Below are 27,416 nucleotides of genomic sequence, written 5' to 3'. Positions count from 1 at the left end.
TGAAGACTGACAAAATAAAGACTCCTCTTCAAGCAATATATCCCGTCAGTCAGTAGGATGCTGCTCGGTGCCGTCGGATGTGACTTTTACTTTAGAGAGCGTGGAGCGGAAGTGCCTTTAGTTTGATAGGGTGCAGCTTGGAGCCGGCGGTGAGGCAGGAGCGGGAGAATAGAGGGGGAGCTGAGGCAGGTACAGGTGTGTGTCTGTGAATGTGAATGTGAATGTGGGGGAGAGAAGAAGGGGTGACGGCGTGAAGAAGAGACGGAGAGGGGTGAAAGGAGGACAAAGGAGCCGACTGAGAGGAGGAAGAGCTGGAGAGGAAGAAGGGAGGAATAAGAAGAGAGGGAGGGAGGATGTCGGAGAGGATCGCTTCGTGTGGGAGCCTGTATGACAGCACCAACCTGCTGCTACAGTACTGCAACAACGGTGAGCGCTAAATCACTCATTTTCTCAATGGAGTTTGGTGTAAAATCTGTTTGGAAATCTGCACAAATTCACCTGAAAACGTGTTGACAATCCCATTAATTCACTGTGAATGTACTGGAGGAGAATCTCCACAGCTGCTCACGTCCTGTGACTGCGCACATTAACCTGCATGACATTACAGCTTCATCTGATCGCGTCAGATATTCAGATATATCGTTCAATTTGTTCGTCTTTCTTCATTGATTATGTTCAAGATTTTTAAGGGGTTATTTCCCTTTCAAAGGCAGAAAAAGATGTTTTGGGATATTAATCAGATTCTTGATATTAATATTACAATAACATCATATATTTAAGTCATGTAGGCGAGTGTTTAGGTTATATTTTAGAACACAGACTGTTCTGAATGTGTTTAAATGGGACTGGCATGGTGGATTTGTACATTTATATTAATTCAGTGTAGAAGAAGAAAACAGTTTCTAGTGTTTAACTTCCTTTTCTGTCTTTCTTCTCTTCCCCCCCACACATTGTATTGATGTTACTGTAGAAATCAGCTCAGGTTACATTTGAATCAGACACATTTAGGGTCATTTCCTGTCTCGTGAAATATCTCCAGCAGTCTGTGAAACACATCAGTGTGTCTCAAACCAGAAGCTCGTCATGTTCACGTGATCCATCTTTTCTCTCTCATTTGAATACGTGATGATCATTTGGCTGTTTTAATATCCTCCTCTGTCCGTATCTGTCACATCCTGCTTCACAAATATAATGCAAATATCCCCCTGATGCTGCTGCTCATTATATCATATCTGTGGGGACAATGGAGGATTGTTCCTCTGTCCCCAACACAAGGAAGGAAGTGCAGGTTCTTCCAGCTGTTTCAAACAGATAGATGGATTTTAGATAAACCACAAAGAGGTCGGTTAGATGCATGTAAACTGCTGTTGTTATCCGAACGGTCAGTCTGTGGACGGACACATCGTCCCTGCAGTCGACTGAACTTCACAGACGGCCATATTGAGCGGCAGGTGCAGAGACAGCGAGGGGTCATGGGAGTCTGATCGGAGCTGTGGTGTCCGTCATCCAACATGTAGCGTGTTCCAATAATCTGAGCCACTGGGTGAGTGTCGGGTCCAAAACATAAAGATTTAATATGACGTGAAAGGCAAAGCTGAGGTTCTGCACGCAGGAGCTGAACGCAGGTGACAGAATAAAACACAATGAATGAATGAAGTGAATAATATGAGCTCGGTGAGTGACAGCTGGTCCTGCTGTGACGGATCAGCTGCCTGACCCGGCTGCTTTGTGTCTCTGGTCCAGTGTTGGACGACACATTTCTGCTGTGACTCACAGTTGCAGATGGAAGACTGATTCCAGGTCAGTCACTCCAACGCCTCTGGGACGAACAGGTAGATTAGCGAGGTGTGTGTGTTTGTGGATTTCTGAGCACCGAATGTTCCTGCGGCGACAGAAAGATGAGGCGAATGTTTTATCCCCCACTCATATCTGCCAGAGCTGCGGCTCAGGGCTCATTCAGAACTGACATGAGGGTTAAACTGAGTCGGATCTCAGAGGGTCCGGTGTAAGAAAATAAGCCTGTATGTGTGTGCTGACATTTACAGAGTGTGAACTGATGCTCAGGAGGAAAGATAAGATCTGTCTTCCTCCACTCAGAGATCAGAGGTTGGACTCTCTGGTTCTGTGAGCGTCTCGGACTCTCCCGGCGCCACTAGACCACCTCCTGCCCCATTACTGTGAAGATTATAGAGTAAAAGATGCTGGGACGCTGATGTTCTGATCCGATAGCTTGTGAGATATTTATTAGAAACCTGTCTGCAGCTGAACGGGACAACTTTCACACTTGGAATCATAGGTGCTGAATTGATGCTGAAAATAGGTTTCGGAGTGTGTGTGTGTGTGTGTGTGTGTGTGTGTGTGTGTGTGTGTGTGTGTGTGTGTGTGAGTGTGAGAGAGAATATCATGGAGTGTGATGTGTCGCTCTGCGGTGCTGCAGCAGGTGAGACGCAGGTGGAGAATAACGGCGGTGCATCAGAGAAGACGTGTGTCGTCTTGTCGGCCATGTTGAGTCGTGATGTGTTGTTAATCGCAGCATCTGGCGAGTGAGTTTTCTTTTTTCAATCGAGCGACTCCTTTCTTCCTCTTTTCTGTTGTGTCCATCCGTCGCTCCTCCTCTGCCATCTGTCTTCTCGTGGTAACCGGAGCTGCTCTCCTCGGCCACCTGCTCACGTCTTGAGCCAGACGCAGTTTCTGTTCTGCCTTTTGAAGTTTGTAAAGTTTTTATTGTTCTCAGGTGTGGCGTCGATCCGCTGGGCAAAATAATTAACCGCCCGTCTGAGACTCCAGGAAGCATAAAACAAACGCAAAGTATTTGTTTTCCCTCTCCTCCTCATCAAGAGTCTATTTTATCCTTTCTTTTTGTTCATTCTTTAAATCGTCCCGTCATCAGCACAGACACATATGATGAATAATTAAATAAGAGGCTGTGTGGTATGAAACTGAACACTAAGTTAATACTTTCAGTCACTGAAGTTAAATGAATCTGCACACCAGCAGCCCCACATGGCAGTAAACGGTAACCGAGCTGCTCTCTTCTCAGTCCTGTGGTCTGCAGGAGCTTTGAAAGATGTTCAGCTGCTGTCGGTGTTTCCAGCGTCCTCAGTTCACTTTTATATTTCATTTAACCAGCAGCAGCAGCAGCAGGGCGTGGAGAACTATACTTCTCACTGTGCTCACATCCAGAATTTGATTTGTGCGAGGAGGATGGGATTCATCTTGATGATTCAGCTTGGTAGGAGTGCGGTGGACATATAGTGCAGCTCCTCAATCAGGAATTACATCAGAACTGCATTTACTGTGTAACAGGATCATAGACGTGTTCTGGGAGGCGTGCAGAGTACAGAGTGTTCTCTCAGCTGTAGATGGAGATGAAGACTGAAGAAGTGTTCGCAGTGTTACAGCAGCAGGAGCTGTTGTTCATTTAACGCTGCACAGACGTGTGATTTAGCAACTTTATTTGCATTCACTGAACGCAGAGTAAAACATCTCTCAGCTGATTGTGTTTCTCTTTAGTCAGATAAATATCTTGTTTTTAAGTAACAGTCGATTTTCACTTTATCCAACATGGTTTTATACGCCCAGTGTGTTGAACTCAGGAGGATTCAGGAACAGAACTGTGAACATTCATAATGATGTTTTCATTAGTGCTTAATCACCTGATATCAAGGATCAATGTGTTTCGTTAAATCAGTCTGCAGCAGATTAAAGTTAAACTCCACCACGTGTACACATTCAAATTTGTTTAGGTTTTTGGAAGCTCTAATGCGTATGTGAAAAAAAGTAGTTTAAAACTTGTTGTGACTTCAGAGGAATCTGCATGTAATCTGATAAACTGCCTCCAGTGATGTCACTCAGTGGCAGAGTTGCATTGTGGTTAATGTAGGCGTATACTGCACTTCTGCGACACTGTTGGACTCACGATGGACAGTTTTAAAAACAAATGACAGCAGAAGATAATGACTTTTTTTACCCTCACATTCTTCTTCCCTTTTCAGTCCTGCTGCCTACATTACCCAGAATGCAACTCAGACATATAAATATCAGATTACATCTTTTACACCCCTGTAAGAGCTGTAAACTCACTTTATGTGTAAAATAGGTGGCGTTACCCTTTAAATCTGAGTGAATGGACTATTTTCAGTTGTGGATTAATACTCATTGGTGCTGTAGTGAGTATAACTTCTGTGCAGTTGTACAGTAAGTAAGATCCCGATGGTCACGAGTGCTGTGTCACCTTTGTGTGTGTGTGTATTGGTGTGTGTGTGTGTGTGTGTGTGTGTCACTGATCCTGGAGTCCGGCTCTGCAGCATCTCTTCCTGGTGGTGCCTGGCTGTACAGATGCTGATGCTGGTGCAGTGTGTGTGTGTGTGTGTGTGTGTGTGTGTGTGTGTGTGTGTGTGTGTGTGTGTGTGTGTGTGTGTGTGTGTGTGTGTGTGCGTGGCCCTGAGCCATGCTCCACCCCTTCTGCCTCCATCTATCGCTAACGAGCCAGGAGGAGGAAGAGGAGGAGAAGGAGGGAGAGAAGGGGGAGGGGATGATCGGAGGAAGAGGGAGTGGTCCAGGAAGCGAGATGGAGGATGGGACGGGAGAGGAGAGTTTGTGAATGTGTGTGTGAGACAGTGTGTGAGTGTGTGTGTGTGTGTGTGTGTGTGTGTGTAAAATAGAGAGAGAGAGTGATCGAGCAACGGTCGTAGACGGGGAGGGGAGGGAGTCGGAGTCCAGGAAGCCTGTGGGGGAGGAAGAGTGAGAGCAAGTGGACAACCTGAGTGAGTGTTTGCTCCGTGGACTGACACAGGGGTCTGATTGGCAGGAGCATGATGGCAGGTAGGCGAGACGAGCTCCACCTTCATCATCATCATCCTCACTTCACCGCACCATGAATATCTGAGCAGCCTTCAGTTTTTCTTGTTGCCCTGCGCCGACCTCCCATTGTCACCACCTCTTCTCTCACTCACTCAGCCCCCCCCTCTGCATTTCATCATCCATATCTCTCCATCTGTCTCCCTTTTTACTCCTTTCCCTCCAACTCCTCACCGGCTTCCTCCCCCCCCGCCTCCTCCATCCATCCCTCCTCCCTCTCCGCCTCTCCTCTGTGTCATGATAGCAGCCATGTGTCTGTGTCAGCTTCATGTCAGCTGGTTTTTAACTAACACTGAAGATCGTGTCTGTCTGAGCTGAGCCGGGATGGCTCAGAGGGAGAGAGCTTGTAAAGAACAATGTGTGTCGCCTGCTGAATATCAAATAGATGAGGTTTATAGGGAATGTAATTGAATAATGCTGAGGTGTAGCTGTTGTTAGTGTGTGTGTGTGTGTGTCTGAGAATTCAAGGGCGAATTGTAAAGTAGCCGGCTCTGCAGTGTTTTTTAACAGGTGTCCTGACAGGAGAGCAGACGAAGGTGAACTCTGCTCGTCTCTCCATCTGTTGGCTCTTTCTTTCTCTTCTCTCTCCCCACTTGTTATGCATCCTTATTCTCTCTCTCACTCTCGCTCTTCTCCTCAGTAAACATGCTAAATGTTAGCATCGTTCTAACCCAAAGAGAAAAGGACATCCAGTGTGAGCTGGGTTGTCAGCTCGATGTCTGCTGGGTAATCTGGTTCCTGGACCGAGAGACAATCCTCTCATTTGTGGCCCTGCCAGTTAGTGAAGGTGACAAAAAGACAAACTACATCCTCCCACAGTGCCCACAGCACCGTGCTAAAACCACAGTCGAACAAGAAGTCTTCAATTATGCACACTGTAGATTAGTGGTTTCATAGCCTGTATGGTAAAGTAGTTTAGTCCAACAGAGCTTCAGTCTTCTTTGGCAGTGATCTTATTGTTGATGGTGAAGTCTAACAATTCAAAATGTTGATCAGAGTTTCCCAAAGTCCAAGACGACACTCTCAAATGTCTTGTTTCATCCACAAGACGTTCAGTTTACTGTCACAGAAAGAAGCCAGAACATTTCACATCTAACAAGGTGGAATCAGAGAAGTTTTTTGTTATTTAAGAATTACTCGAGCCAATAAATCTGTTCTCACGATCGATTCAATAGTTGACAACTAAGCAATTAAATCATTGCAGCTCTGTAATCAGCTAAAAGCACCCAGACTGTCTCACAGTAACAGCTCATCACAATATTGCCAAGTGGCAGGCATTTTTATAACAAAGGTAAACTGAGTCACAACATACTATTATAAATGATGCAACTTGAAACATATAGTATTAGACAGACAGCTGCCTGACTGCAGGGTCTACAGCGAAACATCACGATGGATCCTGACATCGTTTGAGGCGTCGTGTCTCCTCAGTGTCGTCGTACAGCAGAAGTTGTGTGTTTGCTCTCCAGTGTAGCCGCCTCCACCTGTCTCACCCTGCAGAGGAAACTTTCTCCTGTGACCACCGACATGCAGCCCTGCGCCGGGTTTAAACCCATAACTTAGCTTTGTTCAGCCTTGTACGCGTGAAACAATGTTGGCCGACCAGCAAAGGACGCAAAGATAAGAAAACTGTGTATGAACGTCCCGACTGAGAGAATCAGCAGCTTTCTTATTGCTTTCATAGGAAAATAATAAACAGGACGTGGAGACGTGATGTTGGTGCACTGAGCAGAAACACACTTCTTTTCATTTCCTCTCCCCACACGTCACAAACAACAACAACTACAGCAGCCCTGATGGGACACATCTCTGAAGTGTGTGAAGCCCTTTGAGTCATGACGTTACACTGGTCAGGGATCAGTAGTCGATGGCTGTGTGCAGTTTAATAAACATGCTGTGTGTCTTTCTTTATCTTTCTGGATAGTAAAATTGTCTCTTCCAGGTTCTTTCATTCGCTCTCTGTCCTGCTTCCTTCTCACTCTTTCACTTCCTGGTTTGATATCAGTGGGCCTAATTTTCCCGGCAGTTTAGATAAACACGATTATTACTGTGTATAGTTAAACATTAATCATCCTTCTCACCCTATTTCTGTCTCACTGTGCTCCTCCTGCTCTTCACCTCCTCCCACCTACAGTCTGTCCTCTCCTCTTTCTGTTGTCAACTTTCTTTCTCTCATTCAGTTTGTTTTCATTATTTGTATTTATTCTGTTTGTTTTCACCTCACATGAATACAACTAAGATGTTTTTCTAACGTAGATATAATGAGAGGAGATTTAGTTTGTGTAATAGCACCACTCATGACGAGACATCACATTATTTGTACGCTTATACCGAAGAAAAACATCCTTGGAGAGAAAACTTAGATGGAAACTGGCTCTCCATGATTAATTGAATCCTCTTGAGTTTTAATTTTCAAAATGGGTCATCGACTCTGAATCTGCATTTGGACCATAATGAAGACAAATTAAGGGGTTTTAGAAACTGGCAGCTGTTTTTTTTTTTTTTTAAACGCGAACCCAACCCAATGCCAAGACTGAATTATTGATTAATGTCTGTGAAAAGAAGATTTAATAATAAAATGTGTATTTTTTCATTATAAAAGGTTTTAGTCTGTGGTCAGAGGACACAACCTCACATCTGTCTCATTTCTGACAACAAGGGCTGATGTCTGGTTCTGCTACATCAGACAAATTAGCAGAAAGTTGGAGACATTCCAGAAGAGAAGCGGTGACGGAGGAATTAATCTATTATCAGCAGCATCTGAAATGCAAACCTCTCCTGTGCTTCACTTCTGTATGCAAACCTGACAATTGTTTTCCCTGCGGCACCTTTCTGTCTCATTTGACTGCAAGATGTGATACAGTAACAGTAACAGTGGCTCCCTGTGTCCCCCGGCTCAGCTTACAGCGCTGGACTGATGCATGCTGGGAGTCCTGTATTGGCTTGTGCAGAAAGTAGTAGTGTGGCTTTTCATCTTCATGAGTCGTGTGCACATGATGAATGTGACCTTTTATTAAAAAGAGGAAGCAGCACCTAACCTGTAAAAGTGTATAAGTTATTTTATTTATTAGTATCACATTCAAGTAGGAGATAATGTATTTGTCGTTGGCGTAATGAATAAATAAATGAATGAAGGATTAAGAGGATGTTGTTGCAGAGCTGGATTCATGACAGAGAAGAGACGAGGTTCAGAATTTAGAGTCGAGATGTTCCGTTCAACCAGAAGCTGTCTGTAATCTGACAGGCCACGGATTAATAATCCACACTGGGCAGTTTGCCTGCTGTAATCTAGTCAGCCCGCGGTGATGTCAGCGTGTTGGGTGGGAGGACGGTGCACGATTAGGCTGAGTGGAAAGAGTTCAAGATGAGTGGAAAGAGGCAGAGGACGGACGGATGTGAGGGGGCTGAAATCAACAGCAGCTTAGTGCTCAGATATTATGAATTACTGATAAAAAGCATATTTTGCTGGATGAACTGCACCAGTTGAACAGTTACCAGGTTTTGTATGCTTTTTTAACGGGAGCCTCACTACGACAACATGCTGATGATTAGCAGGATGCAAGGAACAATTCACCCAAACATAAAATTCCTCAAGTGAGATTGCAGCATTCTCCCAAACAGCTGGAGTGACTGGAGACTTGTTTTAATGCTGTATTCTTGTCTCTGCAAGTCCCAAGATCCCAAATAGATTTGAAAACATGTTCTTTACACCATTTTTTAAAGTTGAAACCTCGGCTGCAAAGCCAGACGTGTAAGCACGCACTCCGTCTGTGCACGAGTTGGACTGCTAATTATTTCATGTATTGTTTCTGTTGCGGTTTCCTTGGAAATATTTATGCACACAATCAGTGTTTATCACCCAAACACTCTGTGTGTGTGTGTGTGTGTGTGTGTGTGTGTGTGTGCGTGTGTGTGTGTGTGTGTGTGTGTGTGTGTGTGTGTGTGTGTGTGTGTGTGTGTGTGTGTGTGTGTGTGTGTGTGTGTGTCCTTAAGGCCAAACAAACATGTTGAATACATTTCTTCCTCATAAAACATAAATGCAAACAACTCCCGCATCATTTACATCCGTGGGACATCAGCTAACAATCCAATTCTTTCTCTCACATTTGCATCGCTGCCCTCTGCAGCTGGCAGCGCCGGTGCTGCAAACAGAACCGTAAAAAACAGAACAGGGAACTCTTAATCACATCAAGCCCAAAGCACCTCAGGTGGTTAAAGACTCCACAGGACAGCTTTAGGTCTCACTGCAGGAGGATGTACTGACCAAGCTTTGCTTTCAGTCTCCATCCCTCTTTCTTTTTCCTCTCCCCTCTTGTCCACACAAAACAGCCACACAACCTGCTACCAGGTGTTGTTCTCCTTCTCTTACTCTCTGACTCACGCTCACACACGGAGTCTGAATTATTTAAACCAGTCAAGTTTCCTGTGTGAACATCTGAGAAACCCAAAACCGTTTTATTCACAGAGCAGCAGCAGCAGTGGAAGATATCCGTAACACTCGGCTGAAGGAGCTGCTTGTGTTTTATATACAAACAACTGAGACAGAATATCCACTATATATATATTATATTAATAAGTATTAATCATTCTCTCACCTTCATTCACTCCCTCTGATGTCAAACACTGTGGGCTGAACTTTGAGTGTATTTGCGTGTTTTGTGTGATGTTTACAGCTGCATGTGATATGTTTTGGAGTAAAGTTCAGCAGTAATTCACTTTTAATCCGTCTTGTACTTGACTCCTAAGGGATGTAATCTAGTTTAACCTAAGGCGACTGTGTGTGGTGTACTGGACTGTGCACAGGTACTCAGTTGTAGTCGTCACCACAGAGTGTTTCTGTTCATAAAGAATAGAAGTAATATATTGTCACTAAGTAACTACAGTCTTAACTGAACCCTCTCTCCTCCTGCCCAGATGACACGGTGTCAGCCAGCAGTAACATGGACATGGAGGACCGGGTGTCTCACCTGGAGCAGAAGCTGCAGCTGCAGGAGGATGAGATCCAGCTGCTGAAATCAGCCCTGGCTGACGCTCTGCGCCGACTAGGCTACTGCGAGGAGCAGAGCCTGGGGCAGCAGCCAGGAGGCGTCCATGCTGCTGGGAGGAGATCTCTGGCCACCACAGCTGCAGCACCACCTACCAAAGGTCAGTAAGGTAACCCACTGAAAGGCAGCCAACGCCCTGCACCCTCCTCGAGCTACTAATTCTGTCATTTCCACTTCTGCTGGAGCTGATAATAATGTGTTACCTTTCAGTGCGTCAGCTCCTGCAGGCTCTTCCCTCCAGACCTCTGAGTAACGGCTACGTTCAACAGAAACGCCTCCTCTCATCCCCGTCCTCTCCGAAGAAGGAGGTGCTACAGTCTATTAAGAGGTGAACAAAACACTGAAGAAAAAGAAATACTGGCGCAAATATCACAAACATTTATCTCAGAGGAAAAGTACAAGACTTAAAGTCGGGGATGGAGCTAATTTTTTGATAAGCTAACCAATAATTTCACATTTTTACATTTTTTTTAAAGAAACTCAATCCTTGTAGTTTATGCACACCTGAGGGTAAGAAATTATGAGACGTAGTGAGAAATGGTGGATGATTTGATTTCCATAGCTCAGATAATAATTGATAAAACTCATGTTGGGCTGTGTAGTCTTCACTGCACGACTCTACACAGGTGCAGCAGTTTGACTCAGAGTCTGTAAATGCTTCATTTGTCAGGTCAACAAATGCAATTAAGGCTCAAATATTTGGTGAGAAATATATTGCAAGTAAAAGGTAAAAGTCCAGAGACTGTTTTTGCTGTTTCATCCTAAGTTGTGTTTCACCTTCTACACTCTCTCACATTAAATTTTTTCGTATCCGTCACCCCTCGTTTCATTTATGAGACCCCGTCTAACCAGGGAAATTAACTGGGACTGGAACTTTATTTTTAGCGGTGGCCTCAGGGAGACGAGGTGAAGGAGGGTAAAGATAAGTTTCACATCAGAACATTTTGATTTAAGTTTTGTTCCTCCTCCTTTGTCTCCTCTCCTTCAGAAAGAGTATGTCCACAGAGCGCCTCACCCTGGTGAGGAGAGAGATGGAAGCGGGGAGTCGGAGTCGAACCACCTCCTCCAGCAGCTCCTCTGGAGGCAAAAGGTATCAGCCTTGTGCAGCATGATGCTGTAAACTATACAGTGTGTTTCTATATTCATGAGCACCTTCTCACACCTGGTTTATTTGTTATTTGCCTGTGAAGTGAGAGAAGCAATCATCAGTCACATTTTCTGCAGACCCAGATGTTACAGAGAATGCAGAAGTCTGTATTATATGTCGGCATGAAAACAAACTGGAAACTCTTCATTTTGCCTCCAACAAGCCCAGAGAGCATGTTTGTGTTTTGTACCGAAGCAGAGTCGTGTAATGAGCCGGCGAGCTGTCGACTCTGTCACACAGTCTGAACACGATGTGCAGCCCGTCAGAGGAGGAGAGAGAAAGTCAAGCCTGAGAGTGTTTGGCTACAGCAACACCAAGAGTTATTTCAGATATTAGATTTCTGGTATTTAACTAACTGGATATCAGTTTACTGAACATGATAGATACACTGGCAGCCTGTCCAGGATGTGACCTGTCCCACAATGCAAACTTGGATATGCTTGAGCTTCCCGTAACACTAGCTACACTTACATCACTAAAAACCAGAACGATGGCTCAATCAAACAAAAGACAAGCCCGGATGGAAGGAGTCCTCAGATGGATGACGGTGTTGGCTTTTTGTGCAAAGTTTCATGAGTGTTTGAGCACTTGTGCGACTGCCTCTGCTCCTCAATCTCATCAGCATCTGTAGCTGAGTTTGATGGAGGCGTTTTGCATTTACAGACTCCGAGTTTCTGAAGTTTAAAGCTCAGTCAGGATGTGTGAGATGGATTCTGCACAACATCATCATTATTAGTGTCGTCTTATGTCTCATCATCATCATCATCAGCATCATCATCTGTGGCTGTTACGCTTCCACAGTCAGCACTTCCTGGTGGCCTGCAGTCTCTCTGGGATGTCACCATGAGTTACCTTCTGATGTTAACAGGCTGTTTGTCTCTGTGATGCCTCAGCTGCTCGTCCGTGTGTCGCAACAAACCAGAGGAAGTTTATCTTTGGTTAATCATAGTCACACGTTTGTCCTTTCATACATCTGTCACCGTCTTTCATCGTTTAATTGCTTCCAGTTTTTTTGTTTTTCCCCATTTTCCTCCTTCTCATATAGTTTTTTTCTGTTTCTTAAATTTTGTATTTCTCCTTCTCTGTCCTTTGCTCTCCTCTTTCCTCTCTTTCCCCTGCAATTTCCTTTCTTTTTTCTTTTCTTTCCTTTCCTTTCCTTTCCTTTCCTTTCCTTTCCTTTCCTTTCCTTTCCTTTCCTTTCCTTTCCTTCCCTTCCCTTTCCTCTCCTTTCCTTTCCTTTCCTTTCCTTTCCTTTCCTTCCCTTCCCTTTCCTCTCCTTTCCTTTCCTTTCCTTTCCTTTCCTTTCCTTTCCTTTCCTTTCCTTTCCTTTCCTTTCCTCTCCTCTCCTCTCCTCTCCCGTCTTTCTGCTGATGGGTCACATTTCCAGTAGTTGTTGGTAAAAGGGGGGAGTGGTCAGCAGGCAGAGGGGAGGGGTCCTCACAGCCGGGAAATGCACTCTGATTGGCTGACGAGGCCTCTACAGGCTGAACTAAAACTTTGCAGAGTGAAGGAGGAAGTGTGTGTGTTGCTGCGGCTGTTAGACGGGACAGGAACCGCTCTGACTGCTCACCACTGTCGACTGTTACTCTAACGGGAACCTTGCAGCCATGAAGAGATCCTCCAGGTAAACTGCTGCTTTATGATCCACAATCAATGATTGACAGAGTGAACGTGAGACTGCGAGCAGAGAGGATTTACTGATAAAGCTTTTGGAAAGAGAAGTTGTTTGGAGGTCTGACGGATTCAGAGTACAAAACTGAAGTAACCGCTTGTATCTTGAGAAGGAAAATGTTTAGCTTTAGTCCTTCGTTGCTCAGTGCTGACAACACTTTTAAAAATGCATAAGTTGTTTTCAAAGTCCACCAGAAGAACTTCAGGAAAAAAGGAAACCGTGTTTTTTCTTGTGTGTCACACCCAGTTAGTCCTGCGTTTGTTGGTGACTAATATTTAAATAGATTACAGGTTTGCACAATGAAACACAGTGTGGTTTGGTTTGAAAAAAAAAAACAACATGCATTCAGGCTTCACCATGTTAAGGTTTTTAAAAAAGTCAGTCGGATCCTTTTGTCGGTCTGCCATACAGCCTGAGGAAGTTGTGATATCTGAGGTTTGCGTGACAGACTCTGTTGTCACGCAAACAGTTTGATCCTGGTCTGCAGGGCTGTGGGGAGGTGGCTGCTGCATAGTAACATGTAGACCACAGTAACAAGAGCCAGCTGTGTTAGTGGAAAGCGGATCAAATGGCATTTTAGTTGTTTGTCGTGGTTTAATTGTGTTGTTCGAACAAGGAAGGAAGAAGTGATTCGTACTGTCTGACGTGTTTTTTCATGAAGAAAACTCTCGGAAGACAAATTTCACTTTGTCCCTCCGCTTAAAAAAACTAAAATCTGCCTTTTATGGAAACCAGAATGAAGCAAATGCGTTTTCCTTTTCTCTGAAGTGGATTTCTTATGCAAGAGTCTCTCATTATGTCACGCATGTGTCGAATGAATTTACATGCCTGTTTATGTGTAATTAGTGGCTCCTTTTGTTCTCGGGCTTCTAATTATGGTGGAAACAAACAAACATGTCACATTTTTGTCCAGTTACGAAACACACACACACACACACACACACACACATACACAATCGCACACATGTGGGATGAGTGAATGTGAAGTGACAGAACAGTCACACTGCGCTCAGCACTTCTGTCAGTTCACTGGCTGTCCAGTTAAATGAGATCGACTCTGGCAGCAGACAGGTCGCAGCTCCGGCTTCACATCAGTTCACGTGAAAAAAACTAACTAAAATCTTGTGTTTTCTGGTTCCTCAGCTGCTTCACATCACCTACTGTAGTTCTACTTGCGTGTGTCACGGTGGGCGATGCACATTTGTACCTTAATTAACATTAATGTGCTGAAATGAGATTGGAATTAAACGTCTCTCCATTATCACCCTGCAGCACTGTGACTGCAGACAGGAGGCCGATGCAGCTGTCGGGCTGATGTTACGATTACCGATTCTGCTCAGCATGCAAAATCACCGATAGCATTGATTGGACTTGCATTAACATGCAACCGACATATTGACCGTGCAGCTGATTTGCAGAGAGGCGCATTGCACCACTAAAACCAGGTGGAAAGGTAAATTGAGGTTGAGAAGCCTCCATGTCCAAGGACGTCGTACAGAGTCGAGTTTTGCCGTACAGGTTTGGATTTATGCAAATACGAGGAAAAAGGAAAAGATTTCTGTCACGTTCGCTCCGTCCCACTGAGAGCTTTGATCCCGAGGGAAATCTCATGCGGATGCTTTTCTATTTAAATGAATACTTGTGTGTTTCCAAACATGGCATAGAAAAGAAAGGAAAAAACATCTGCATCCAATCAAATCTGTCTCCCTGTCAGTCGTTCTCTCTCATTTTCTCTCTGTCTCTCTGCATCACATTAGTCTGATGTCATACGAGACAGAGTTCAGCCTCTTAGTGTGTTTCTTGTATGAGCTGAGTGAAGATGTTCTTGTATCCATTAGCTGAAGCACTGCAGTACTTCAGTCATAATGGACCAAGAAATGGACGCACGCTCGACCGCTCCCACAGTTCAGGGGGCCACAACTAAACAGTCCGACCGCAACAACCATTTTCTCTCCACATGCATCACTTTGACGCAGTTCCTCCCTGCTGGATAAAGCAGCTTCCTCTAAAACAATAAACTGATGAGGAATCTTTCTAATCATGTCACATTTGCCTAGTTGTATTTGTTGTACAAACTTCTCACCTGAGGGCTGAAATAAAATTATGCACGCTAGATTTACGATTGAGTCTTTGAGTATTTAGCAAGTCAAGCATTGCCAACCAGCTAGCAATGAAAAGAGAAAAACACAAATGATTCAGTTATCAAGCAGAAGGCTCTGAAATGTTCCAAGACATTAAAAGCATGTGGAAACAAATAAAGAAGATAACACACAAGATTATATAAGAGCTTTATAAGTGACACTGCGGTCCTTCCTTGTGCGTACACACCGACAGCCTAAAAGTTTTCACTCAAACTTTTTATAGCTTTCCAGAGTCCGTCTCTTATCTTTCTGGCTAAATTATTTATGCTACACTCTGGTCTGTGATTGGATGACGACATCTTGCAGCTCTGGATTTGGGATGTTGAACGCAAATCCATCAACTCTAAAATCTAAAAACTTAGTTAAACATAAATGATTCATCGTTAAGTAGTAAAGCAGTTTCTTTCTTACCTCAGATTTATCTAAAAGTTTCTTCTGCTGAATAACTTTGTGAAGCAGCTGTGCAGAACGCTCGCCATGTTTTTCCAATTTGAACAAAGTGACAAGCAGAGCCGAGCGTCTGTAGAGAAGCACAGCATGTTAATTACTGTATCTGCCTGTTGGGTGAAGCCTGTTTAATCACCTGCCGAGCTTTCTCTGTGCCCATTAGTGTGGATCAAGAAAATATCTGTTGAGACTTTCCAGACCACAACGAGAGACGAATGTTTTTGCCTCGCTGACCAAGACGAGAAACTTTTTCGGAGAGCTTGAGCTTCGAGGAAATTTTAAAGAAAGCCATCTTCTGGATGTCTGATGCGACGGAGGATTTCTCGGAGGAACCCTGAAGTGTGTTTGATGCTCATTAGTCCCCGTTTGTTCTTACAAGAACCCATTTGTGTTTTCAGACTGCAGGCAGCTAGAAAATGTCAACAACACACTCAGTCCGCATGTTAATGAGTGTGTTAGTGTGTGTTTGTGCGCTTCCTCTCCCTGGTAACCTGCTGACTGGGACTGCAGCCGCATGGGTTTCTGATCCACAGTTATTTGCCCTGTCCGGCTGCCAGCTACCCAGCATGCCCTGCACTAATTACTGGCTCTGAATCAATCCTGTCCTCCCATTGGCTAGAGCCAGGCCACGCCTCATCGTCCTGGCAGACCATGCATACACACACACACAACACACACAGTCAAAGAGACAAACGGGTCTTTATGTGAGTATTTCTGAAGAGCCGACACCCGCCTGGTTGCCTCCAGCTGCCCAGAGACACAACAGACGCCAGTCAGGTCTTCAGATCAGTCGCCTGTTTACTCTGCGCTCGTTTAATGTTCCTCAGATGCTTTTATGTGAAGTTCAAACACACACACACACAAGCTCTGTAACTATTCTGATCCCTTTTTTCTACTTGTGTCCTTTATTGATTTATGAAACCGATAATGGCAGACCTACTGTATGAATGACTTTGTGGGTGCATGTCACATGACATGACCAGACAAGCTCAGCGATGCACTGAGACATCCGAGCGCTTGAGGCTTTCTCAGGAAACTCCCTGTTAAACAAATGTCAGGTGCTTGAAGGTGTCCTGTTGAGTTCACTTGTCAGCAAACAAAAGTCCCGCCTGCGCTCAGTGTTCAGTGTTCAGTGTTCAGTGTGTGATTTGAGATCGAGCAGTTCCACCTCAAACATTTGTAAAGCTGATTTATTTAAATATTTTAAACATGATTTGTTTGCATCCGTCAGTTTATCAGGATTTAGGCTGCTGTGGCTCAGAAGGTAGAGGAGGCTGTCCACTGATTAGAGAGCCGGTGGTTCGATCTTTGGCTCATGTTAAAGTGCCCTTGAGCAACACACTGAACCCCAAACTGCTCCTGATGGCCGGCAGCGTATGAACATAAATGGGTGAATGTGCAAGAGTTGTTAAGCTGTAGGCAGACCAGACAGCACTGAATAAGAGCCAGTCCATATGTCGGTTTGTATGAATGTTCACATACATGAAAAATACAAAAGTAAAGGGATTAATTTGTAAAGACACTGCTCCACAGTCCAGTGTAGCTATACATCTCCTCAGTTAATGTCATTCACCATCTGTGGAGCCCACACGGTTCATTATTTCCTGAATGGAGCAGTTTGCCTTCTCTCCCGCGGCTGTGCAGGAAGAGACGAGCCCTCCGCTCCCTTTATCTTATCACGGCTTACTTTTACTGCTGTTGCCATGGCGATATCCACCTGTCAGCTGAGGCAAGCGCTTCAACAATCCTGACAGTCTGATTGGTTGACAGCGTCCTGACAGGTTCGGGTTGACTGGTCAGCATGCCACCGAAGTGCTCGGCGGGCAGTTCCGATTGGTTGACGGGCAGCTGATTCAGGAACAGCTGAGGATGTGGCGCCGCTGCTCCGGACTGACGAGGCAGACGCAGGTTCTGATTGACAGGTGTGATTATGAATTCTGGCGGAGCGGCTGACACACCAGCTGTCATTTTGAATTTAAAGTACTTAGTCAACTTTTTTCAGCTTTTCTCCTCCTCGTCTCGGCTCTGATCGTCCTCCGGCACATTGTTCGGCTCAGCAGCAACATTCATCGTTTGTTTAAGTGATAATAAGCGTCACCATCCCTGTTTGATTACACATCACAGGACTCTGTTTACTCTGTATCTGCTGACTCCATCAAAGCCAGTGGTTCTCTTTTTATTGACTCTGTGCACAGTTGCATTGACAAACAGTGTCCTTAACTTTGTATGGTGTTAAATAACAAAGATGTCTGCTCAGGATTTAACTTGCTGTTGGAGACTAAAGTGAGCTGTTGGCCATTGTTGATCCTCCAGTCTTCCCACTATCTGTTCATCAATTATGAATCATCGCTGTGCAGCACACACAACACTCTGCACAGTTTTATTTTCTGTCAGGCGGAGGTGGAAATATGAGTAAGAATATGCAGCATTTTGGCAGAAATAATAAATAAAGGCTGTAAAATTTTACTTCAACACAGGAAAGGGCCTCAAATTAGACTCATGAGATGATAATTTTACAATGATCTCTAAACGATGATGTTTTTGAGTTGTTTTTGTGAATGAAAATATCCAAATCCTGACCACGGTGATGTTACATTATAAAATTAGTAGTCTGAACAATCTGCATGATAAAGAAACAAAACATCACAAATCTAGCAAGTGTTTTCACTGAAAGAAAACCTAAAGAAAATAAACTTAATATTAATTGCCATCAGTGGGGGAAATCATTTTCACAGCAATTTAAGATCTTCACAGTTTCACTTTAAATCTAATATGTACGTGCACACAGTTTTTTTCCAAGCAGCAGGAGCCTTAATCCGGCCTCCAGAGTCCATTATCCCAAACAAGAATAGCAATAACATCAGAGCTGTTTGCGTTTGGCTGCAGCTCCTCCGCACACATCCCTGTTGTCCAGTTAACATAAAATTGAGCAGTGAGGGTTGCCAAGCCTTATAGAGCAGAAAAATAAATAATTCAGGATCTTTTGGGAATGCCTGATGTTATGGAACAAAGTGTAATGAGCTCTGGAAAACACTCAACGACAGCAGGACCATAACTCATCTTCTGCTGCCCAATAATCTCCCAAAGCATTTCATTATTGTTTTTGTCTCTTTCTGTTTCAGCAAATCCAAAGAATGCACCCTCAATGCAGGTGAGAGGAGTTTAAAATGTCTGTGTGTGTCTGTGTGTCTAATTTAAGTCTGAATTAGTAATTATGTCTTCCTTCCCTCACATTACTGTGAAGAGGATGAGCAGCCTCTGATGTGTGAAACTCAATTAGCCTTCAGGAGTCCTTGAAGAACTCGTGACAGATTTTTTTTTTATTTTTATGACTGTCAGTTTGAGCTGTCAAACATTTCTCATATGAAATATTGAACATCCATGAGAATTATTACCGAGCTGAAGAGTACTGACCTCTAAAGCTTGTAGTTCTGATAGAAAAGACCTCTAGTGTTCAGTAATCGAGGTTATGTTTGCATTTTCCTAAAGCATCCACACTGAATAAAGGTTACTCATGGATTGGCACTCGGGAATGAAAACCAGGAAATAAAGAGCAAATGTGAGGAATTAAAGGAAAATAAGACACAGTATTAACAAAGTTTGAACAAAGTACTGTCAGCGTTTCAGTTTAGAACAAAATTCTCTCGTCTTCTGTTCTGAATTTGACTCATTAAACCTTCAGTTAATGTAGTTTTGTTACTTTCTAAAGAAAGAGATAATCGTTCTGTCTCTTCTTCTCGATCTGCAGCCTGACCTCCATCTCTCTTTGTCTTCCCTTGTCTCCTTTCCCTCCAGAGGACGGCTACGTGAGGATGTTCCTCCGAGGTCGTCCCGTCACCATGCACATCCCCGATGAGCAGAGGGAGAGCTACAGCATCGACCACAAGGTGGCGCTACCCGACCGCAAGCTCAAACTGCAGTGGGTGTATCCTTCAGGGAAGAGGGAAAGTGTGGAAACTGAGGAACGGTTGCTCTGATGGATCAGGAGTGAGCTGATGAATGAAATATTATTTCTTAAGGAGAGTTGAAGGGGGAGCGTGGAGTCAGAAACATTATTTAGGTTCTGGAAGACGCAGATTTCAGTGTCTTCTTTTATTATAAATCAGGTTTAGGTGAAATAATCCAAACCCTCAAGTTGAGCATTACTTTCAGTTTTTTTATCCTAGAATTTGCAAAAACTCAAGCTTCAGTCTCTGACTCATCTTGGAACATGAACTAAATGTCTAGAATAAGAATATATAAGGTTTTCTCTTGCTGTGCTCGTCCAGCTTCACCTTCATCTTGTTCCCTAACTTGAGCCCTGACCAGGTACGGCTACCGTGGACGTGACTGCCGCTCCAACCTCTACCTGCTGCCCACCGGAGAGATCGTCTACTTCAACGCCTCTGTGGTGGTGCTGTACAACACCGAGGAGCAGCAGCAGAGACACTACCTGGGCCACAACGACGACGTCAAATGGTGAGAGCGGCGGCTTCCTTTCAGATGTTTGATAGTTAACATAAGGTCACGGTGGAGGGACGTGCTGACTGATGCTCCCTTTCACGCTCTGGTTGTTGTTTGCATGTCAGCGTGTCACCTCTGCTCAAAAGGCTCTGCTGAAAGATGAACAACTGAACGACTGTGTGGTCGCTCCACATGCAAAATAATACAGAGGCGCTGACAGCAAGATGTGAAAACATTTGTTCAAACAGAGGAGAGACCCTCGATGTGTTGTGATAGAGCTTTTCAGCAAGACGTTGATATTGTAGGAACGTCTTTCAGGCAGTTCTTCTGTAAATGTCCACTAAAAGGCTGAAATGACACGTCTATTATTCAGTCAAACCCGAATTCACATATTTCACACCTGGTTGGTTCATAAGAAGATTCATCACGACGGGACAAAGTGAACAAATGTTTCAGATTCTGTTTCTTTTATCATTTGAATTTTTCAGCTTCCTGCCGCTGGCTGTGTTTCTCATTAATGTGATTTTTTTTTTGTTTTTTTGTTGGTTTACTTGATGAGCGCTACTTGACATCCTGAACAAGCTCTGTGACTGGATCCTCCAGGATGTAAACACTCTAAATCCCCCCGAGGCATGCTGGGAAAAGTACTCATCTCTACAGGGAGACAGTCATTTTCTTCTCTCCCACGGCATCACATTGAGTTCTCCTCTTCAGCTATGAGAAAGATTCTATACTAACAACTGCAGTTTTTGTCATTTATTTATTTTAGAAACACAAATTAGTCACAGAATTTGCAAGTTTATATTTTGAAAGGTATTTTCACCATTATAAATTGTTTAATTCTATTAAATATCAAAAAACTGTGACAAATGCTCATCACAACTTCCCAAAGTCCAAAGTGACATCTTCAAATATCTTAATTAATCCAACCAACAGTCCGAAACCCAGAGACTTTTAATTAATGACAGAGAAAAGTCACAAATCCTCACATTTGAGAAGTTGGAAGCAGCAAATGTTTGATATTTTTTGCTTGAGAAATGACTGATTAAAAGTCCACAGTTGGTGATCTATGAATTGTTGCAGCTGTAATGTCTTTCATGGAAACAACTGCAAGTGATGGCACTTCCTCAAAATGTCGCCGGATGTGACGACGTTCTGTGTTTTTATATTTTCAAAGATACTTTTAACTTTCATTGTTTGAGCCTGAATCAGCTGTTTTACATCCACAGTTGATCCACTCATCATTTTTAACAAAGATGCCTGAAGCGGTGTTAGAAAAATATTCGAATAAAGTCATAATCTGTATTTTCTCTTGCGCAGCCTGAGCGTGCATCCCGACATGGTTACCATAGCAACGGGGCAAGTGGCAGGAAACTCCAAAGACGGAAAGGTGCCGTGAAAACAACACTTTACATTCCTCCCGCAGAGTTTCACAGTTTTACTCACAGCTACATACAGACACAGTTCAGTTTACTGCAGGTGTTTGAAAAAAAAGTGAAAACAGCTGATTACAGTCAAGAAACATTCCAGATTTTTTCCATTATTGATAGTTAGAAAAGTTGTTTAATTCTTTTGGCAGTTCCTCATTTTATTTACTCCCCCTTTTTCATTTCTACATATGAAATGAGTTTGTCTAACACTGTTTTTCATCTCTTCCACCCGTCTGTGTAGCTGCTGGCTCCTCATGTTCGAGTTTGGGACTCTGTGAGCCTCAACACGCTGCACGTGATCGGGATGGGAGTGTTCGACCGAGCGGTCACCTGCGTGGCTTTCTCCAAGTCGGTGAGCAGTTTTACATCCTGTCGAGTGTCAGACTTTGGTCAAATGATTAAACACTTGTAGCTGCTGCTTCGCTGGATGAAGATCTCACTCCTCATTGTTCTGTTAGAACGGCGGCACCTTCCTCTGCGCAGTGGACGATGCTAACGATCACATCCTGTCGGTCTGGAACTGGCAGAAGGAGAAGCAGCTGGCTGATGTGAAGGTACCTCGACCCTCTGATCATCTGATCCTATTTATGAAGCTTAAAATCTCCTGGTTCTAAACATTGATCAACAGTTTGGGTTACTAGCATGGACAAAACAGATGCCTCCTGTCTGTGTCTCCAGTGCTCCAACGACTCTGTACTGGCTGCTGTGTTTCATCCCATGGATGCCAACCTGATCGTCACCTGTGGAAAGTCTCACATCAACTTCTGGACCATGGAGGGCAACACTCTCACCAAGAGGCAGGGCCTGTTCGAGGTATAGACACTGCTTCAAAAGTGTCACCCCGCCCTCCAACCTCAAGTTCACCAAAAGCCTATAAACCTGCCTGTTGATTCATTGCAATACAACTTCACCCTCTGTCTTTGTCTCCAGAAACATGAGAAGCCAAAGTATGTGTTGTGCGTGGCGTTCGCTGAGAACGGAGACGCCATCACAGGAGACTCCGGTGGAAACATCTACGTCTGGGGCAAAGGTAGAATCTAAATAACTCCCAATAATCTCAACCTTTTAGTTCAAATCCCCAAACACTTTACGGTAAATATATCCATTAAAACTGTTGTGTTATCTGATTGTTTTAGTTTTTAGAGGAGGTCTTATTTTAATAATAACTTGTCAGTCATCATCAAGCAATGTCAAGCGTCCATCAGAGACGGGCTGTCCTCTGTTCTGATTGACAGGTGGTAACCGCATCAGCCAGCAGGTGTCGGGGGCCCACGAGGGCGGGATCTTCTCCGTTTGTGTCCTGAAGGACGGCACCATGGTGTCTGGAGGAGGGAAGGATCGCAAGGTGGTGCTGTGGGGCCACGACTACAGGAAACAGGCCGAGATGGAGGTGAGAGACGTGACGTGTCCGGTGTCTTTCAAAGACATCTTTTTTTTTTTTTTCTATCCAGTCGGTCCCTGGAGAGTCTCTCAGAGGAAGATATGACTTGTTCTTCTTCTCTGAGTTTATTGGTGGCTGGCAAACCAACTTTAAAGGTGCATACCGCCAAATGCTGCACTTGTTAAGTCAACTAAAGCAATCTGGATTTGTATTATGAGATCTGTTTATCAGGTAATGCTCTAACAGGAGAGTGTGAGCTTGTCTACAGTCTGTGGCGTGTGTTTGTCCAGGTGGGCGAGTCGTTCGGTCCGGTCCGGGCTCTGGCTGAAGGTAAACCGGGAGAGCTCTTTGTAGGAACCACCAAGAACGCCATCATCAGAGCTGCTTTCCCTGACACGTTAACTCCCATCGTACAGGTACACACACATAAACACACAGTGTGCATGTTTATATTAGGAAGAACACATCATTCGGTGTGTGTGTGTGTGTGTGGTGCTAACACGGACGCCTGTTTCAGGGGCACACAGATGAGCTGTGGGGTCTGGACATCCATCCCTCCATGGAGCAGTTTGTCACCTGCTCCCAGGACAGGCAGGTTCACCTCTGGGACACCAACTCCCATCAGCCCCTCTGGAGCAAGACCATCGAGGTGACTGGCCTAATACACCACTGGAATATAACAAAGTTTTGAAGAAGATTTGACAGTTGCTGAAATGGACTAAATCATCTTCTTCTCTGCTCCCTCTTGTGCTCCAGGATCCAGGGAGGTCTGCTGGGTTCCATCCCAGCGGGGCTGTCCTGGCTGTGGGGACGATGACTGGAAGGTCAGTTAATTCAGTCAAACATCGATTATACAAGATGACAACTAATGTTTATTTTAAAAGCAGCAACCATGTAAACGCTCTCAGTTTTAAGGATTTGCCGCTTTCTCTGCTTTATAAAGTGTAAATAATTTGGGGGTTTTGGTGGTTTGACGAAACCGTTAAGACGTCATTGTGGTTCTGTGTGTGTTGCAGGTGGTTGGTGCTGGACACTGACACGAGAGATCTTGTTTCTATGCACACAGACGGCAATGAGATTATTTCCAACGTCAAGTACTCTCCAGGTAAAACATCGCCTGGTCCTTCACGTCCCTGAGACAGAGCCATTGAAACACATCCAGCAGACACAGTGAAGAGGCAGCTGGTTCACGTTACACTTGTTAACTCTGGACTCTTTTGCTTTTAGACGGTAACTTCCTGGCTGTTGCTTCCCATGACAACTATGTTTACATCTATGCTGTGACGGAGAACGGCCGAAAGTACAGCCGCGTGGGGAAATGCACTGTAAGTGTACTTGATGCAAAACTCTATCACAAAACTGAAGTTAAAGGATGAAGTTGAATGAATGAATGAAATTAAAGTCTCCCTCCTTATTTATCTGAATATCAAGGACACTCTTCTCCAACATGTGTTTGGAATAAAACCCTTGACACCCGTGTGATCAATCAAATAAACTCTTCTCTGGTCCACAGGGCCACTCCAGCTTCGTCACCCATCTGGACTGGTCCAAAGACAGCCAGTACCTCGTCACTAACTCAGGAGACTACGAGATCCTCTTCTGTATGTCTTACCTCTTGTCTCTCTTCACATACACTTAAAGTTTACCCTTTTGTTTGTCATTGACAATAAAGAATTTAATCCGTTTGTGTTTGTTTTCTCAGGGGAGGCATCCAGTGGTAAACACGTGACCAACATGGACGCGGTGCGCAACCTGGAGTGGGCCACTTCCACCTGCACTCTGGCCTTCAGCACCTTTGGTAGGTTGAGAAAACTCGCTTTCCTTCTGTGATTTAATGATATGAAGCCTTTGTGCCCACCTGGGATCAACAAACCAACTCCTCCTGAGCAGAAGGTCACACAGGATCGGATTATCACTCCTGTCCAAATCCACCCCACAAAATTCCCCCTGTCCCATCCCAATCTTAGAAGAATAACTCCCATCACGCCCTGCAGCCAGCAGCCGACCACAAGAGAGGACGGTAGGGAATTAAAAAAAAAATAGTAAAAACAACAGAGCGACCAGCATTGTACTACATTTTAGGTTTTGTTGGCTCAGAGTGGTAGTAAAAGCAGAATGAACATCAAGCTGCACCAAGCAAACTCTATATTTTTTTTTTCATCTTTACCAACCTGTAAAGTCCAGATTTCTCTGGATGATGCATCCACCCACAGCTGTTAGCAACAACAGTTTTGTCCTCTTTTACATTTGACTCATCAGTTCTGTTGCTGGTGAGATGTCCAGCCTGACCTTTGATCAAACCGCTGCACAGCATTTTGACGCCGCCTGAAACAGAACATGACTGTTTCTCTCTCACTCTCTCGCTCTCTCACCCTCCCTCCCTCTCAGGAGTCTGGCCAGATGGAGCAGACGGCACAGACATCAACGCCGTGTGCAGGTCACATGACGGCTCCCTGCTGGCCTCTGCCGATGACTTTGGCAAAGTGCACTTGTTCACCTTCCCCTGCTCTCAACCAAGGGTCAGTCGTGTTCACTCGCAGTAGCACACAGCACATCACTGTCTGCTTGGATGTCTTTGAAACTTGCCCTCCTCTGCGGAGGCGTTGACCTTTTACACTTCCAGCCAGTCGAGCAGCCACACTGGTTTTCTCTGCCAACCTTGTCATTAAGTGTTAATGAACGCTGTGAAAACACCATGAAAGCTCAGCAGAAATAACAAAATACTCAACCACAGGGCTTCTCTGTGGGATTACCACCAGACCTATAATGTGCACAATTTCTCCCAGGTGTTTATTTTGTTCTCACAAACAAGTTTAATTGTCAGCCTTTTTTTTTTTTTTATAAATTTCAACAAGTTTTTAGCCAAAACCCTTTTTAAACTGGAGCTGTAAACTTAATTGTCCATTCAGACAAGCTGGTTGCCATTAGCACAGAGACTCTGAGGCTGTAAATAGTTACAACAAGTTGATAAACTGGGGCTACAACTAACCATTAGGTCCATTATCAGTTAATCTGCTGATTTATAAAATGTCAAACAACTGCGGAAAATGCTAATTAGAATTTCCCCAGAGCCCAAAGTATCAAAATAGTTATTGATTATGAAAAACATTTTTCACACATAGTTGTAGTTTTCTGTGTGGTTTCAGTTCACTATAATATCCTTGTATCACACTGAGTTAAATATTCTAAGCCAAGGTTCACTCGAGGTGTCTTTTTATACACCTGAAATCTTTTGGTTACATTAATGTTAAGCATTTTCCTAAAGGACACCTTCTACACAGCGTGCATGCAGCATGACCTTGTTGTTGTTGTTGTTGACTTCATGCATCGTTTCCAGGCTCCGAGCCACGAGTACGGTGGCCACAGCAGTCACGTGACCAACGTTGCCTTCCTGCACGACAACAGTCACCTGATCTCCACCGGTGGGAAAGACACCAGCATCCTGCAGTGGGTGGTCGCCTAGGCAACAGTATCCATCCAACATCTCTAATCCCCCACAGTCGGGGACCAGCATCCTCTCTGACCCTCCTTCACCTTTTCACTGTTTTACCCTCCTGCCACCAGGGGGCAGTATCTCCGCTGTGCCTACTGGAAATTTAAAAATAAAATAAAAAAATTTACACACAAACATAAACACAACTTGACCGACCCGACGATGTCACACCAGATCAGATGATTGAGTATTCTTGTAATAAATTGAATATTATTTAGTGTCCTGCTGTTTGTAATAGAATGTAGAGAAAATGACTTGAATCCTAACTGGTCCCAAATAAAAATAAAAAAAAAAAGAAAGAGAAAAAAAAACTACTTCTGCAACACCAACCAAGCTGGAACCACTAGAGGTGACTGCACAGCAAACCTGTGATTTTAGCATTAGTACTAACTGTGCCTAAACTATATTTATCTTAACCCCCTTTAATGAGAATTCCACCTATTTTAAAGGAAGATCGTGTTTGGTTCCTTACATCACTGTCGACTAGTTTTGAGTGCATGATACGATAAAGGTTGTATTTATATTTGATGGTTTAATATTAGAGAACTTGCCCTTCCTTTCCAAGCGACTACTGATGTCAGTTAATTTCCATAATGTACGAAAATCAGTTACGAGACTTCCGAAACTTTCTTCAGCTGACTGCAGTTTTCTACTCAGTTTACACTAAAACAGCATCAGCACCCACCCAGAAGAAGAAGAAGAAGACTGAACTAAAATATTTTCTGATAGATCTCCACATCATACTGAGTGCATAGAAACAATGGATTCTTAAAAAATCAAGAAAAAAAATGCATTTAACTTTCTTGAAAATCGCAGTTTCGGGTTGTCCATATTGTGAGCTTTTGTAAAGTCTACTTTATTGGTGGAAAAACACTTCTTGGGAACATTCCTGATGCCTGAAGCCTCTCAAAGTTACAGTAACCCCTCAAACTCAAAAAGAACTAACTGACACACAAAGAAAGATTGTATTACTATTCCTAAAATGGGTGGAATTCCCCTTTTTTTTAAAAAAAAGACAATAACCCCATTGCCTTGTTATCTCACACCTCCATCCTTCACCCTGATTTCAAAGCTCTTACGATGCAGATTGTTCTGAAGTATTACAGATTACTGCTGTCGGAGATTGTAAACGGTACAAAGTGGCTGTTCAGTCCGGAGCCTCTCGCGTCGCCTACTGTGTTTCTGATTGTACTACTACTGTAACTGTGCTGAGGAGGCACTAGATGGCGTAACGATGCAAGAGAATGAGCATGACCGAGGCCGCCTGCCGCCCCTCCTCCTGTAGATGCTGTTAATGTCGCAAAAAGGTCTATAAAAAGTAAATATATATGTATTATGCAGTATATCCGAGTGGCTG

At 44.0% G+C, this 27,416-nt stretch overlaps 1 protein-coding gene across 2 annotated transcripts; it reads left to right on the top strand.

The window, feature by feature from the left end:
* Positions 1 to 143: 143 nt before the first annotated feature.
* eml2 (EMAP like 2) lies at positions 144 to 27,073 on the top strand. 2 transcript variants are annotated; one of them, XM_037078621.1, is made up of 22 exons: positions 144 to 426; positions 9,775 to 10,005; positions 10,116 to 10,233; positions 10,894 to 10,995; positions 18,435 to 18,463; positions 19,108 to 19,237; positions 19,621 to 19,770; positions 21,076 to 21,145; positions 21,427 to 21,537; positions 21,644 to 21,739; positions 21,864 to 21,998; positions 22,116 to 22,215; positions 22,421 to 22,575; positions 22,857 to 22,982; positions 23,084 to 23,215; positions 23,323 to 23,390; positions 23,583 to 23,671; positions 23,794 to 23,891; positions 24,080 to 24,167; positions 24,269 to 24,364; positions 24,955 to 25,085; positions 25,904 to 27,073. In XM_037078621.1, the coding sequence occupies exons 1-22, from the start codon at positions 354 to 356 to the stop codon at positions 26,027 to 26,029; spliced, it is 2,454 nt and encodes an 817-aa protein (XP_036934516.1). In that variant the 5' UTR covers positions 144 to 353; the 3' UTR covers positions 26,030 to 27,073. The 2 variants fall into 2 exon arrangements, with proteins under 2 accessions (XP_036934516.1, XP_036934525.1); XM_037078630.1 differs by lacking the exons at positions 144 to 426; positions 9,775 to 10,005; positions 10,116 to 10,233; positions 10,894 to 10,995 and adding an exon at positions 12,544 to 12,676.
* The last annotated feature ends 343 nt before the right edge of the window (positions 27,074 to 27,416 follow it).

This window comes from Acanthopagrus latus, chromosome 2 (genome assembly GCF_904848185.1).
Source record: "Acanthopagrus latus isolate v.2019 chromosome 2, fAcaLat1.1, whole genome shotgun sequence".
In the NCBI taxonomy this organism is placed as follows: domain Eukaryota; kingdom Metazoa; phylum Chordata; class Actinopteri; order Spariformes; family Sparidae; genus Acanthopagrus; species Acanthopagrus latus.
This window is presented reverse-complemented; position numbering and strand designations above follow the sequence as displayed.